Source organism: Hemitrygon akajei, chromosome 5, assembly GCF_048418815.1.
Source record: "Hemitrygon akajei chromosome 5, sHemAka1.3, whole genome shotgun sequence".
Classification (NCBI taxonomy): domain Eukaryota; kingdom Metazoa; phylum Chordata; class Chondrichthyes; order Myliobatiformes; family Dasyatidae; genus Hemitrygon; species Hemitrygon akajei.
The window spans coordinates 137,132,421-137,147,705 of NC_133128.1; the positions used below are offsets into that span (position 1 = coordinate 137,132,421).

Here is a 15,285-nt window from a genome sequence, read left to right on the forward strand (position 1 = left end):
AATCATGGCTGATCCTTGTTTTCTCCCCCCCTCCTCAGCCCCATTCCCTGTAATCTTTGGTGCATGGCCAGTCAAGAACCTATCAACCTCCACCTTAAATACACCTGACAACCTGGCCTCCACTGCTGCCTCTGTAACAAATTCTCCAAATTCACCACCCTCTGGCTAAAGAAATTTCCCTGCCCCTCTATTTTAAATGGACGCCCCTCTATGCTGATTTCCAGTGGCATCTTACCGTCCACAGAGTGGTACCAGGTCCTTCTGCCCCTCCAATTTCTGCTGACCATCAACCATCTACTTACACCAATCCCATTTAATTCTTCTCACACTCCCACCAACCCCTCCCTGGGTTCTGCCCCTCATCCACAGCACTAGGGGCAATTTACAGTGACTGATTACACATGGATATGGGACGTGGGAGGAAAGCAGAATACCCAGGAGAATTCAAAGCTCTTAGCAGACAGTTCCCGGGCTCAGGATTGAACCTGGCTCTCTGGAGCTGCAAGGCGACAGCTCCGCCATCCTAGAATGAGTCAACTCCTACCACAGAGGTCAGAATCGAGGCGGACCCGCAGGAAATGTCAGACAGCCTCACCACCTGCAGTGCACGCTCTTGAAAGCTCTTAACTCGTGGCTCAGTTAGAGGGTCATTGCTTTGGGGACGTTGGCTGTAGGATGTCTGGGAGTCCATGTGAACAGTTCTGTGCCGAAGCTCAAAATTCACACAGACAAAATTTCTTTGTGAAGATCCATTCAGTCGGGTAATTGTCAATACTGTTAATGATGAGCGGGCAGTGGATTGCACACAGTAACAACTTAATCTGTTTAGAGATAGAGCACAGTAACTGGTCCTTTCAGCTCAATGACCCTGCACCATCCAATTACACCCACTTGACCAGTTAACCTACCAACCCGTACATCTTTGGAAAGTGGGTGAAAAGCAGAGCTTCCGGAGAAATCCCACGCGGTCACGGGGAGAACGTACAAACACTGTACAGACAGCGGTGCTGGCACAGTAGTGACATTACGCCAACCTCTAAAAGCTACAATGCCACTCCTTGTATTGAAACAAGGGATTAATCAACAAGCTGGCTGTTGCTCCCACAGTGTGCTGAAATGATTTCTTCTTCTTTGCTCTTGTTCTGCCCTTTATAGCAGCTCCTTATGAATCCTCCCGTCCTGTGCCATGCCTACAGCCGAAGACTGATGCTGTAGCCCGTAAGCTGCTTGCTTTCGCCTTGTCCTTTCCCTGCCCGTCTCCGGCACGGAAATAAACAAAACCTTGCAGAGGTGAGTCAGCTGAGAAGCAGAATCCAAGCACAGTGATTGTTTGCCAACTGAACTGCCTTGTCTGAGGACAGAACACGCAAGCACAGCATGAGCTGCCGTGAACCGATTCCAACAGCAAGAAGGAAGAGGGCCAAAGTACTGTGCAGAACATCATGTGGGCTGAACCTCACTTGTACTTAAACAGCATATTAGTTGCTCCAGTCAAAGCCAACTGAACTTTCTTCTCCCTGACCCTTGTCATTGTCAGGGTCCTTCATCAACTGACAGCCGCTAATTTCTTCCTGTTCATTTTCCTTTGAAAGTGGTCCGATTATGACAGTGAATTGTGTATGCTTACAGCTAAATCCGGCTGTTCTGGAGGGCTGTGTTCTTTGCTCATGTTCCAAAGAATGATTGCTTTTGGAGAGTCGATGGTAGGCGACAGAGAGAAATGTGCCGTCTGGACAGGAGACAGAGAAGTGGAAGAGAGAGGAAGCATTCATTGCAAAATCTGATCCTGGGACAATGGTCATGACCTGGCCGTGTTTCACAGGAATCAGGACACCCTGATATATTGCAGCACTTAACGGCCGTGAATCTCAAATTCTTCCATTGAAATATATTTTACAGACTAAGTGCAGAAAAACATGGCCCTTGTGGGTTTTTGTTATTAATGCTGAAATTCAAATATACTTACGATATTTCTGTCCCCAGTTTTAAATTTAAACAGAATCCTTTTTAACACTGAGGTAGGTGGTTCAGGGATTACACCAATTGCATCTCATTTAGGATTTCCTAGCCTACCCTGAGATGTGTGATGTTGTGTGGTGCCACACTGGAGTGTTTACAGTCCAACACACAGGACGTCACAACCGGTGACTACAAGACTGAGGCTAAGTCCACACTATACCGGATAAATCCGAAACCGAAGCCTTTTCTCTTTGTTTTTACCCTTCATCCACACTAAAATGGCGTTTTCATCCCCCGAAACCAGAGCATTTCAGAAATGCTGTCCAGGGTGTGTAATTTTGAAAACACTGCTCGGGCAGATCAGTGTGGACGGGGTAACCGGAGAAATCTGAAAACGCTGTCAGACGGCAGTGCGCCATTTCATTGTTTTCCTGAACGCAACCCCCCACACAATCTAACAATTTCAGAACAGATGGCAACGAGACTGAAGCCAGAAGAGTTAGAAATGTACTCACCAAATACTTTGACCCATAACTTACTGAATAAATAAGTATACTCACTTTGCCCTGTTTTCTGTCCTTGCTCGTATGAAAGTGGTTTACCTATTTATGCAAGTACTTCTCTGACAATAGATGTGTAACAGCCTAATGTAACAGTGTATGGCAATACAAAATAATACTGATACAGACATGTTTTATACATTTAACAAGGTTAATTTTATTATTGCTTTATTAATGCAACAGAGTTCGTCAGTTTCTCAATGTTCATCGTCGGCCAGGTCAATCTGTCTGTGAACTCCCTGTTGGTTGCCTCCATATGCTGCAGTATTTGTTTTTTTTTAAACTTTTAAGTTCTCCTGCGCGAGAGCCAACAGCTGCCCGTTATTTAAGTTTTTCTAGTCTGTAACTACACAAACGCGCACTTTCACGGCGAGATTCGACACCAAACATGTCGCTTGTTTTCGGTAGATGAGTCCTGCGCATGCGCAGTAGGAGGAGATTCGCCAAAATATCCGTTTCAATGTGGACAGATATTTTTAAAAACGCCTAGTGTGGATGCCTATCGTTTTTACGTGAAACCGGTGTTTTCAAAATTATCCGGTCAAGTGTGGATGTAGCCTGAGTGATGCCTGAGGGAGCTGCAAGTTCAATCCCTGCCCTCGGTGCTATCTGACTTGGAGTTTGCACATTCTCCATGTATCCACTCGGAGTCCCTCCCAGCAAGTGCTCCAGTTTCTTTCCCCGTCCCAGAGACCAGTTGGGATGCTCATCAACCCAGGAAATCACCCATTAGTGTCAGTCATTGCCAGGAAGGTCAAAGGGCAGATGGTGAATTTGTGTGAAAGGGTTTGTGTTCCAACAATGTGGGGGAATAAGGAGAGAGAGAAAATGGAGCTAGCATGAACCAATAAGCTGAAAGGCCTGCTCCTGCACCATATTAATATGAAGGTTACGTGAACTCCCAAGATTACAATGCAAAATGGTCTCTGATAAACAAAAAACATTGTGAAAATGGTCTTTATTTAATTTGGGGCTGATGTGGGGAGGGTGGGGGAGAGCTTGTCACATGGTGTGGGGAAGGGATATTTGCAAAAGTACAGGTGGAGAGAGCTGTGGGAGAGACGTCAAGAGTCTGCAGTTATAGAGTTTTAATACCAGTTTAGATAATAATGGGTGCTGAGACTAGTAAGTGATGATTCCCCCCTTCTGCTGTCCTTTAAGACTTTGCCATGTTCTAAAAGGAGATCACGAGTGTGCTCTCTGCCATTGAAGTGAATGGTGGGTAATCTGGACATTGAGCCAGGTGCACAGCCACGACTATATACTGTGCCCAGCATTGCTGCCTGGCTGAAACTTTCTGGAAAATACTCTGTCCCTTGAGTAACAACAGGTAACGATGGGGGTTGCAAATTTAAGGCAATGACAAACGAGATGAGTTCATATTACTAAATATAGGAAGATGACCAATCTATGATTTTGGGTGAGCAGGTACTGTCTGATGGGGGGAGGGTGCTGCCGGGGTAAGGGGGTACCGTGTGATGGGGGTCTTCAGAGAAAGTGTGTGTGCTTTTGGGGTGGAGGTGTGTGTGGTGTTGGGCTGAGCGTGTGCTGTCTGATGAAGATGTGTGGACTATGAAATGTACTGATAGTTACAAAAGGGATTGTTGTCCAGACTGTATTTTCAATCACCTAATGCCTAGAGTTTCCATCTTATTGCAGGGTTTGATTGAAGATCTGAGGATAAAGGGAGATCCTCGAGCAGCACAGTTTTACTGTGAAGAGGACGACGATGGGGAGGTAAGAACTGCTCTTCCTCCTGTCTCCCCCCCCTTTGAGAGCTGCAGAATTATGTTCATGCTTGTCTGTGTTCTAATGTTTGCACACACACCCGCACCCCCTGAGTAGTGGCAGTTTTTCTGTCTGCAGTCCTGCTCTGATACAGGGTTAAGAATGGTGCTGCAGGTTCAGGGACAGATGTACCTATAAACATCAGGCTCCTGAACCAGGGTGGATAACTTCACTCACCTCAACTCTGACCAGATTCCACAGCCTGCAGTTACTTTCAAGCACTCAATAACTCATATTCTCAGTACTATTCACTTATTTGCACAGATCGTCCTCATTTGTGTACAGGTTGTTTGTCAGTCTTTGCTTATGTTTAGTTTTTTTGTAAATCCCATTGTATTTATTTTCTTGTAAATGTCTGTGTGAAAATGAATTTCAAGGTAGTATAAGGTGAAAATATACGCATTTTGATAATACTTTGACTTTGACCTACAAGTGGCGTTAATGTTTCCTGTGGATTTCCGACTACAGATTAAGTCTGATACAGTTCTAGAGATAGTGGTACTGCATAAACTCTGTCTCTGGGCTTCTTATTAGAAGGATTTGTGCTTGCTGTTTAAGATATGGTTCTGGTCCTAAAGATAATAACCTTGTGAGAAACAGAAAAGGAAACGGTTCAGGTTTCTATGGCTACGTAACAAGGGGATGATTAACAAATATGAGTCCCTTATAAACTGAGATAGGAGAAGTTCTACACAGGATTAAAGAAGACAGGGAACCTAAATAAGTAATTTGTGTGTGTTCTCTTGGAAAAAAAACAGAAAACCTCATTGATATAATGGAAAGTGATTGAGGAGCTGGAAGAAATTAACATTAGCAAAGTAACTGAACTGAAGGAAGTAATGGGATTGAAAATCTCTTAATTTCTCAGGACCTGATGATCTATATCCTAGAAATAGAAGATAGGGGACACTCAAGTTGTCATCTTCCAAATTTCCGCAGATTCCAGAATGGTTCCCACAGACTGGAAGGTCTCAAATGTCATTCCACAGCTTCAGAAAGGATGGAGCAGTTAGCCTAAGGTCTGTCGCAGGGAAGCTGCTGAAATCTATTATTAAATAAGTGGGCAGAGTCAACGAGAATTTATGGAAGGGACATCCTGTTTAACTGTTGAGAGTTTTCTAAAGTTGTAGCCCAGCAACTTAAAAAGAGTGACTTGTGGGTGTAGTGGTTTCAGAGGCCCTCGGTGAGGTTTTTAGAAAGTTATTTAGAGACGCTTCGCAGAATAGGCTCTTCCAGCCCTTCCAGCCTATTTACCTAAAGGTGATATTTTACAATGACCAGTTAGCCTACCCGGTAAGCCTTTGACTGTGGGAGGAAACTGAAGCGCCCAGGGAAGACCCAGAATTCCACAGGGAGGATGTAAAGAGACTCCTTACAGATGGTGCCGGAAAGGTCCAAGCTGTAGTAGCCTCACGCTAACCGCTACACGACCCTGGCGACATAATGGGAATCGTTAAACAAAATGAGAGAACGTGGGATTGGGGATAGTAAACTGCCTTGCACTGTGCATCTGTAAACACACAGAAACAACGCAGGAGTAAACAGGTCACGTTTGGGTTGGGAGGCTATGAGCAAGTGGGGCCCCAGCTGTTCACCCTCTATGTCAATGACAAACCACACCGAAGCTGGCTGGCAGTATGAGAAAGGCACACAGAGGGGCTTCTTTGGGATTTTGGGATGGATGAGAACATGGCAGACAGAATGATCCATACAGCACAGAAACGGGTCCTTCAGCCTGTCTCGAACATGCCAACCATCAGGTATCCGTCTGCCTTGCCGATTCAAGTGCTTTTTAATATTTTGCTATAATTATTGAGGGGGTTGGAACTTTGTGTACATGTTCTGGTCACCATACCTTGGGTCAGATGTAGTTGTAACAGAGAGACTGCGTAAAGCTGGGCCAGGTTGATTCCTGGATAGCTTGTTCATATTGTCAGGAGAGATCATGCAAACCGATTTCTTCCCTCTCCTGTTCAGAAGAATAGCAGGTGATCTCATTGAAGCACACAACATTCAGGCCAGACATGGGGCTGATGTTTCCCCTGGCTGGGGTGTCAGGAATGAGCTCAAAATAAGGGGTCAGCAATTTGGGACAGAGATGAGGGGACACTTCTTTGTCTAGGGAAATGTTTTTGAATTCACCTGACAGGACCCTGTGAAGGATCAGTTCTCAGTCACTCAGTGTGGTAAAGACCGGAAGCTTTTTGGATGCAGATAATTATCTGATCTTGAATTAACAGGAGAATGTGGCAAAAATCAGCCACGCTCAGTGCCATATGGCCCCATTACACTTCCTTTCTGGGTCTGGTCCGGCTCTGATATAGAGTGATTATCTCTATAATATCCTGTATTAGTCTGATGCTCATGTTACAACTTTTAACCTGGATGAAAGAGAGAATTTTTAAGCAGGCTTAGTAAAGCGCTCTATAATATCCAGCCCCAATATGGCCCTGAAACAATGGATAGGATTAGTGGTGCCTGTATAATATTAGGCCCCGTTCTCAGCCCTTTACCTGGGTCACTATTCCCTGTACAAGATCCTGGTTTCATTTTAAGGACCAGCACATTGCCAGGGTTAGCACTGAACTGCTCCGGTCTCGTGCTGACAGTGGAAGGGATTGGGTTGTCCTGTATAATCTTCATGCTTAGCCTTGCTCCGTCACAAAGCTGTGGGTTTACCACTGAACTCTAACGTGGAGCTTCCCCTCTTGCTCCTTTACCGTTTCACCTTTCGCAACTCAAGTCCTGGTTGCTGAGGTAAGTTCAAATCTCAAAAGAGGTGCTGAGCAGAAAGAAAGGAGCGTGACGCCAGGCAACGCGTGGTTAAAGAATGGTGTATCAAACACTTGGTCAGAGCGTAACTTGTCTCTTCTAAAGAAATCACTTGGTACATTGTGTTCTGTAAGTGCGTGAGTGAGCTCTGATTCTCATTAGAGCACATTCCCAAGTGATGCTTCATGCTGCCAACTTTCTGGTTCCAGCTGTGCTTCTCACATCATCACAGAACAGCGGCCCACCTTCGCCCTGAGGGTGAGGCCTGCTCTACACATTTACACGTTACCCTTTCCTAACCCCCCCACCGACTGCGTCCGGGATTCCCAGAATCGCCACTCTACCGCAACGCTCACAGGACAGATTTCAAGCTCCGTTGTCTGAATTACAACCTGAAACCTGAATGAAAGTGAGAATCTTTAAGTGGGCTTCACAGGGCAGGTTAGAAACGCTGAGGTTTGTCAACGGGAGGGAAGTTGTGGGGGAGAGGGCAGGCTCTGTGAGGGCAGCATTGAGAGAGGAGGGCTCGGCATTCTGCAAGTCCAACCGTACAGCCGGAGGGCCCTGGTTCGGATCAGATGGCCTGCCGTGAGCAGTCAGCGGTTCGCAGTTGGGGTTGACCCATCCAGAGAGTCAGTAGAGGTAAAAATCACAGCGGTTTCTGAGGCTCCTTCAAACCCCAGCAAGGGCAGCACAGCAGCTGGAGTAATGCTTTCAGAGTGCCCCAGGTGAGACTGGGCATCCATCCTGCTGCCATCACCCCGCGACAGCATGGATTTCCTCTGGGTGCTCAGCTTTGCTTCCACCTCCCAAAGACAAATGGATATGGGCATGCTACGTAGGTGCAGGAAGTGTGAATCCTCAGAAGGTGTCGATCATTGATGCTTCAAAGTACATGTGACAAGAAAAGCTATATTTTATTTAAGGATAAGGTTAATATTAAAAGTTTGGATGTATTCAGGTGTAAACTGCAGTGTAGGGTAACAATCACCACAGGCAGTCCCTGAACTATGACAGGGAACCGTTCATAACCTGAACTGTTTGTAAGTCAGAAATGACTAGGAGTGTGTGGGAGAGGGTGACAGCAACAGCTGTGTGCAGGAAGAGAAGCTTCACTGACTCAGTGAGTGAGTGTGTCTCCTCAGACTGGCCCAGACCCCAAGTGGTGGATGGTGGGTGAATACAGGTGGAAATGCTCCGATCCCACCCGGCAGAATGTCCCTGAAGCCACTTAGCAGCTGACAAATTCATCCCATCCATCCAGCCGGTTTCCCACATGTTTACTCATACGTATGGGTGTCCAATAGTCGGTGTTTTGCAGCCTCAGAGGGATCTGAATTTCCCACTGGCTCACAGACCCCACCCTAAACCACTGGCTCACTGGCTCCTCCGTAAATCCACTGGCTCACAGACCCCACCCTAAACCACTGGCTCACTGGCTCCTCCGTAAATCCACTGGCTCACAGACCCCACCCTAAACCACTGGCTCACTGGCTCCTCTGTAAATCCACTGGCTCACAGGCCCCACCCTAAACCACTGGCGCCTCCGTAAATCCACTGGCTTACAGACCCCACCCTAAACCATTGGCTCACTGGCTCCTCCATAAATCCACTGGCTCACAGACCCCACCCTAAACCACTGGCTCACTGGCTCCTCTGTAAATCCACTGACTCACAGACCTCACCCTAAACCCTTCAGCCCGATGTGAACAGTCAGGCTCACTGCCCATCTATGAGCACATAGCTATGACCTCACAGTGAAGACCTCATTCATACCCAGGTCTAAATCAATATGAAATTACGATCAAATTATATATACCAAAACCATCTTGGGTATTTTATTGAGATTTTTCAGTAAAATTAACTTGGACATATCATCACTTTAAAGGACTCTTTACAATTCCTCTTCTCAGTTTTAATTTTTATTTGCACACTTCATCTTTTTTTGCACATTGGTTGTTTGTCAGTCTTTGATTATGTGTATTTTTTTGTAAATTCTATGGTGTTTCTTCCTGTAATTGCCTGTAATAAATTAATCTCTGAATGAGCAGGCTTGAATTTGTTGCCTTTCGAGTGCCTTCTTTAACGCACTGCACTCTTGGGATGAGGCCACTTCCCCAGCTATGTTAGGTGGAGAGTGCCAAGATTCCGACTTCAGTGGTGACACAGAAATGGTGTTTCTGTTCGCTCGCTCTGCAAAAGGCAGGATCTCCAGGTGGCTAACCATTTGAATTCCACTCCCCATTCCCATTCTGACATGAAGAGCCATGGCGTCCCCTACTGCTGTGATGAGACCACTCTCAGGTTGGAGGAGCATTCCATCTGGGAAGCCTCCAACCTGACTGCATTTCTCTAACTTGCCATAATCTGGCTCCTCTCTTGCCCCTTCTCTTCTCACCTGCCTGTCACCTCCCTCTGGAGCCCCTTCTCCTTCCTTTCTGCAATGGTCCAATATTCCTTCTTCTTCAATTCTTCAATTCCTTCTTCTTCAATATTCCCAGCTTCTCACTTCATTCCCCCTCCCCCACCCACCTACCTTCCCCCTCACCTGACTTCACCTATCGGTTGCAAACTTATACTTCTTCACCCCCCCCCCCCCCCCCCCCATTCTGGCTTCTTTCCAGTCCGGTGGAAGGGTCTCAACCCGAAATGTCAACTGTTTATTCCTCTCCATAGATACTGCCTGACCTGCTGAGTTCCTCCAGCATTTTGTGTGTGTTACTCTGGATTTCCAGCATCTGCAGAATCTCTTCTGTTGACATTTATCTAAGCTGAGGTATTGTGTGATTTGAAGATGGCCCACTTTCTAGTTTGGTAGTGGTCTCCATGGGTTTCAAAGGTATAAGACAGGGGTTCCCAACCTGGGGTGCCCGCACCCCCAGTGGGTGCGAGATGGAATTTCAGGGGGTGCGACAAAGAGTGGCTTGTGTCCTTGAGTGACAAACACAACTGCAAAGGATGTGATGCAGCTGGTGAAAGACTTCTTTGCCAAACATGATTTAGATATCAAAGTCATTAGTTCTGTGTGCACTGACGGGTCACCTGCAATGCTTGGAAATAAATCTGGCTTTTCTGCATTGATGAAAAAGGAGATTCCAGACTTGCAAGATACCCATTGTTTTCTTCATCGGCATGCTTTGGCATCAAAAACATTGCCTCCAAATTTGAAGAAAGTCCTTGATACTTGTGTGAAGGTCATCAACTGGATCAGGGGGCGTGCTTTGAACCATCGCATCTTCAAATCATTTTGTGAGGATCTGGGAAGTGAGTATTCAGTTTTGAGTTTCCACACAGAAGTCCGTTGATTGTCACGAGGACAAGCTTTAACCCGCTTCTTTGAACTGCGGGAAGAAATCAAAGTTTTCTGGAGGAGCGTGAATGTGATCTGGTTGGGGCAATGGAATCACCGGAATTTGCCCAAATGCAGGTTTACTTAGCTGACATTTTCACTTGTATGAATGACCTGAGTGTTTCTCTTCAAGGAAAAGGGATAAACATATTGAAGGCTTGTGAGAAGTTGAATGCCTTCAAAGAAAAGTTACGTCTTTGGCGTCGAAGGATGGAAAGGGGCAGTCTCTCAAATTTTCCTTCAGTAGAAGAGATGGTTGATGATGCTGGATCCACAACTCCTACTGTGCGTGAAGAAATTGTGGCTCATTTGGAAATACTGCCAGAATCGTTTGGTGGATATTTTGCTGCTGGAGACCTGAAGATTTCAGAAGAATGGATCATGAATCCATATTCCTACAATTTGGAGAAAATGTCAGATGATGAAGAGCTGAAGGAAGATTTTACAGATTTGCGGACAAATCGAGCTCTTGAAATGCAATTTGAAAGCAAGACTTTGGAGGAGTTTTGGTGTGCAGCCCTGGATATGTTCCCAAGACTTGGTGGAAAAGCACTCCGTGTCCTCATTCCATTTGCAACAACATACTTGTGTGAATCTGGATTCAGTTCTCTTTTGTCAATCAAGACAAAATCTAGGAATCACCTGAATCCACAGGCAGACCTGCGGATCACAGTCAGCAAGAAAGTTCCACGTTTTGACAAAATCATGAATGAGAAGCAGGAGCAAAGTCGTCATTGAATTTTATGTTCATAATTGGGATTGAATTTACTGTTTACAATTTTTTTCTGAATAGATTAGAATCTGATTGCTCAATTTATATTTGCATTTTATGCACTGAGTTAAAAGCTTATTTTTTTTAAGTTCAATTTGTTCACCCGCAGAATTGTATGTGGTTCAATTTGTGGTTCAAAAATTAGAAATTAGACTTCTTCATCTTCAAATGTGATATTACTTTTGTAGGGGGTGTGAACATTAATCAAACATTTCCTGGGGTGTGGGGCATAGAAAAGGTTGGGAACCACTGGTATAAGAGGAACAGGGTTCATATCTTTCATCTTTGGATGACATCTGAATATTCTGCTCTGAGTATGGTTGAAACTTGGAAAGGTGTCCACCAATGAGATCAGGGAGAGTATGGATACACTCTTCTTGGGCTTCCAGCCAGATACAGGTGTTGATTTTAACTGATGTTTTGATGACAAACTCAGCCATCTTCATCAGGGATGATGCCTGGGCATGTCTAGTCCGGTTGTATTGATACCCCCATTTTCCAACCCTCTTGATTGGTTAGTCCTCATCCAATCAGTTTTCCGCTGGTCCACCTTGTTTACAATCAAATTCCAGTTCTTACTTTGAGCACGAGCTTTGTTTTTATTAAAGTTCTTTTCCTCTAGTTTTATTTCAATGGTTTCCATCACTAGGCGGTCCCAAAAACCATTGGTGTGGCACAGTATTTTTGTGTTGTCAAAATCAATCCTATAACCATTGCGAATACAATGTTCTGCTACTGCTGATTTCTCTAACATGAACAGATACACCTCCTGTGCTGCTTGATGCGGGGTTCCACCGTGCGTCCCGTCTGGCCAATAAGCACAGCTCTGCATTCGCAGGGATGTCTTTAAACTCTAGCCATTCTGAGTCTCAGGTCATCTTTGACCCACAGAAGTCAGGATTTGAGCTTCCCTATGGGTTTGTGGATGGTATTAATCTGATAGTTCTTCAGGATTCAGGCAATCCTTCCAGAAACCATGGAATTATAAGGAAGACAGGCAGTCGTGACTGGTTCCTCCTTGTTGTTAGGTTTCCTGGTTTTTCCATCGGTCCTTTTAAAGTCCGGATTGATTACCTTCACCTTGTAGCCATTCTGTAGGAATGTCGTGCGTTATTTCCTCATTGAAACTCTCGGGATCCAAAATAATTTTCGCATGGTTAATCAAAGTAAAAGAACCTCTCTATGTTGGGAGGTGTGATGGTGGCTTTTATTGTTGAGGTATATGTCCGTGAGAGTGGGTTTCTGATAGACGCCATGTCTGAGGCTACCACTCGGTTTCTGTCATATTAGAATGTCCAGGTATGGGAGGCAACCTTTCTTCACCATCTCCATGGTAAACTGGATGTGCGCTGCTCAGATGGTCGTGGAACTGTTGGAGTGCCTGGAGACCATGAGGCCACACTACGAAGGTGTCATCGACGCATGTGAAGAAGCATTTGGGGTGTTAGGGCGAAGTGTTCAGAGCCTTCTCCTCAAAGTCCTCCGTGTATAAATCACTAATAGCCAGCGAAAAGGGTGATCTGATGGTCACTCCAACTGTTTGTTCATCGCAGTTCCCCTGGTAGAGGAAGTGCATGGATGTAAGGGTGGGTTCAAAAAGATCAGTGGCATCCTTGTCAAACCCTGACCGCAGGAGGACCAAGCTGTCCTTGATGGGAATGAACACTCATGAACAAGAATGCCACGTCAAAACTGACCATTATGTCCCCCGGGGTCAGCTGAATTTTGGTGTTCATTTTTACAAAGTCAGTCAAATTTGTGATGTGATGCCCACAGCCCCTAACAGAGGGAGGCAGTATGGTCATTAAATGCTTAGCGAGGTAATAAGCCATAGAATCTATCTCACTGATGATAGGCCTAAGGGAGGAACCCTCCTTATGTACCTCAAGGACCCCATGAAGTCTTGGTGGTACTAGCGCCTGAGGAAAGCAAAGAGTACTTTAAGAACAGGCAGTACCTCATTGTTTTGAATTGGTTTGGCGTTTCATGGAAAAGATTTATGTTGTAAGCTAGACAGAATATTATGTCTTTCTAGAAATGTCAAATAACTGATATAATGAGTTCCAACATTAATATTTACAAATAAGACCTAACTGCCTCTGTGTATAACAATCCTAATTCCTCACAAACATTTAGTCTGGCTCATAATTTCTTGGTTTTGCAACAACTGTGATATGATTGGAGAATGGATTTTGGTTTGAGTGAATGAACGAGGAGGACAACAACGTGACCACACACCACTACCACATGAGTCAGAAGTTAGTAAGAACAGAAGATAATGAAGTTCTCAGTAAGTCAGACGGCAGCCATACGGGAGAAACAAAATTAATGTTACAGGTCAATTTCCGACTCCTGGGGCGAGAAGGGGACAGTCAGGATCCTAGCTGGGTCCATCTGCCCATCAACTGCTCCTCACCTGCCACCCCTCCTTCTCAACCCTTTAAAATGGCTGACTCCCCTCTATACTCCCGTACTCTTGATGCAGCGCATCGACCCAAGGTGTCCATCATCCCTTCGCCTCCAGATTCCAGTGTTTTGTGACAGCATTCGGCCACCTGCCTTTGTTTACAGCCCAGCAACAAATAAGCAAATAGTCTGCTAGAGGTCCCAAATTCAATCCTCTTATTCTTTTAATTTCTTTCACTACACATTTTCAATTGGGAATTTTTAAGTCCTTTAAGATTCGAGCTCCTGAGAGTTGGAGGGTGGGGTAAGTCACTTGCCATGGTTCATGTGAACTGACTCAAATTTCCCAAAACTTTGCATCAGTTGCCATTCTGGTTGTTGTTTGCTGAGAAGTTTAATGGCAATTTTCTTCATGTGGTGGGACTCAACTTCAGACGAGTTGAACCAGCATTGATAGTAATTTATGTCTTTCTGTTCTGCAGGCTTCTGGAGAACTCGGGAGTGGATACAGAAGAGGGATTCAAACGGTAAGCAGGAAAAATTGGCGAGGTTGCATTGCAGTAGAAGAGCAAATGGCCACTTCAGTTCTGCCCCCAAGGGGAAATATTCCATCATATGCTAAACCTATAGCACAGAAACAGATCCTTTGACCCACTCAGTCTCTGCTGTCCACTGCACCCATTGACACAAATCCAACACTGAACCCAGTTTAAAAAATTTCTCCCCATATGCCCATCAACCCCCACCAGATTCTACCGCTCACCTTTGCACAAGGGGTAATTCACAGTGACCTACCATCCCGCGTGTCTTAGGGATGCGGCCAGAGGGAAAACAGGTGAAACAAAGGGAGAACGCGCACTACCAGGACCACAGGCCAGTCTGTGTGTGGCTCTCTGATGTCATGAGCTCACAGTGTTGCCCATACTTCTCCTCCACCAGCCCTGGTCCCTGCTTCACCCCCTCTGCCATGTCATCTTAACCTCCTACAGACACATCCCACTAATCATCCTTCAGGCTCGTCAAAGTCTATCCAAATCTCAATGTAATCTCACTTTAATGCCCTTGCCAGCTGGCCCCAGCTTCCAAAACATTCCATGTGAACTGGCTCTCCAAGTTCCTCTGCGGATCCACATACCCACCTTGGCTTCATCTCTCCCTGGATACTCTGCCCTGGTACCTTGTCCCCATAAATAATTCTATCCTTGGAAACTTCCTAACTTTTCCACCTTCAGTAAATAGAAGTATCATAGCCTATGCTTTGATCGCGTGTTGAACCTCTTGCCTGGCCTGGTTCCAAGATCATCATTCTTTCTTTCTGCATTGTTGTAGTTCTGAGCCATTATCCAGATGTCAGTGTAATTCACTCCTGCCTTTGTATTTATGGGGGTTCCTGCTCGTAAACCTGGAGTCAAGGAGCCTGGCCAATGAACCCCTTTCCAAGCTCTCAGAGTGTGTTCTTTGCTAAACTGGGCAGAATCTATAAAATGCTCCTATTACTCTGAAGCTTAATCTACAACACGATGCAAGTCGGGCGGCATGATAGTGTAGTGGTCAGTGTATTGCTTTTCAGCGATCGCAGATCAAGGTTCAATTCCCACCACTGTCTGTATGTTCTCCCCGTGACCACGTGGGTCTCCTCGGCGTGCTCCAGCTTCCTCCCACAGTCCAGACAGGTACAG

General features: G+C 45.5%; 1 protein-coding gene across 5 annotated transcripts in view; it reads left to right on the forward strand.

The window, feature by feature from the left end:
* Positions 1–15,285, forward strand: part of col18a1a (collagen type XVIII alpha 1 chain a) — a 268,123-nt gene that overhangs the window by 170,014 nt on the left and 82,824 nt on the right. For all 5 annotated transcript variants that reach the window (XM_073046613.1, XM_073046610.1, XM_073046611.1 and 2 more), the window contains 2 exons: positions 4,179–4,256; positions 14,089–14,133. In XM_073046613.1, the coding sequence (XP_072902714.1) occupies positions 4,179–4,256; positions 14,089–14,133 (123 nt within the window). The remainder of the gene's footprint in view (positions 1–4,178; positions 4,257–14,088; positions 14,134–15,285) is intronic.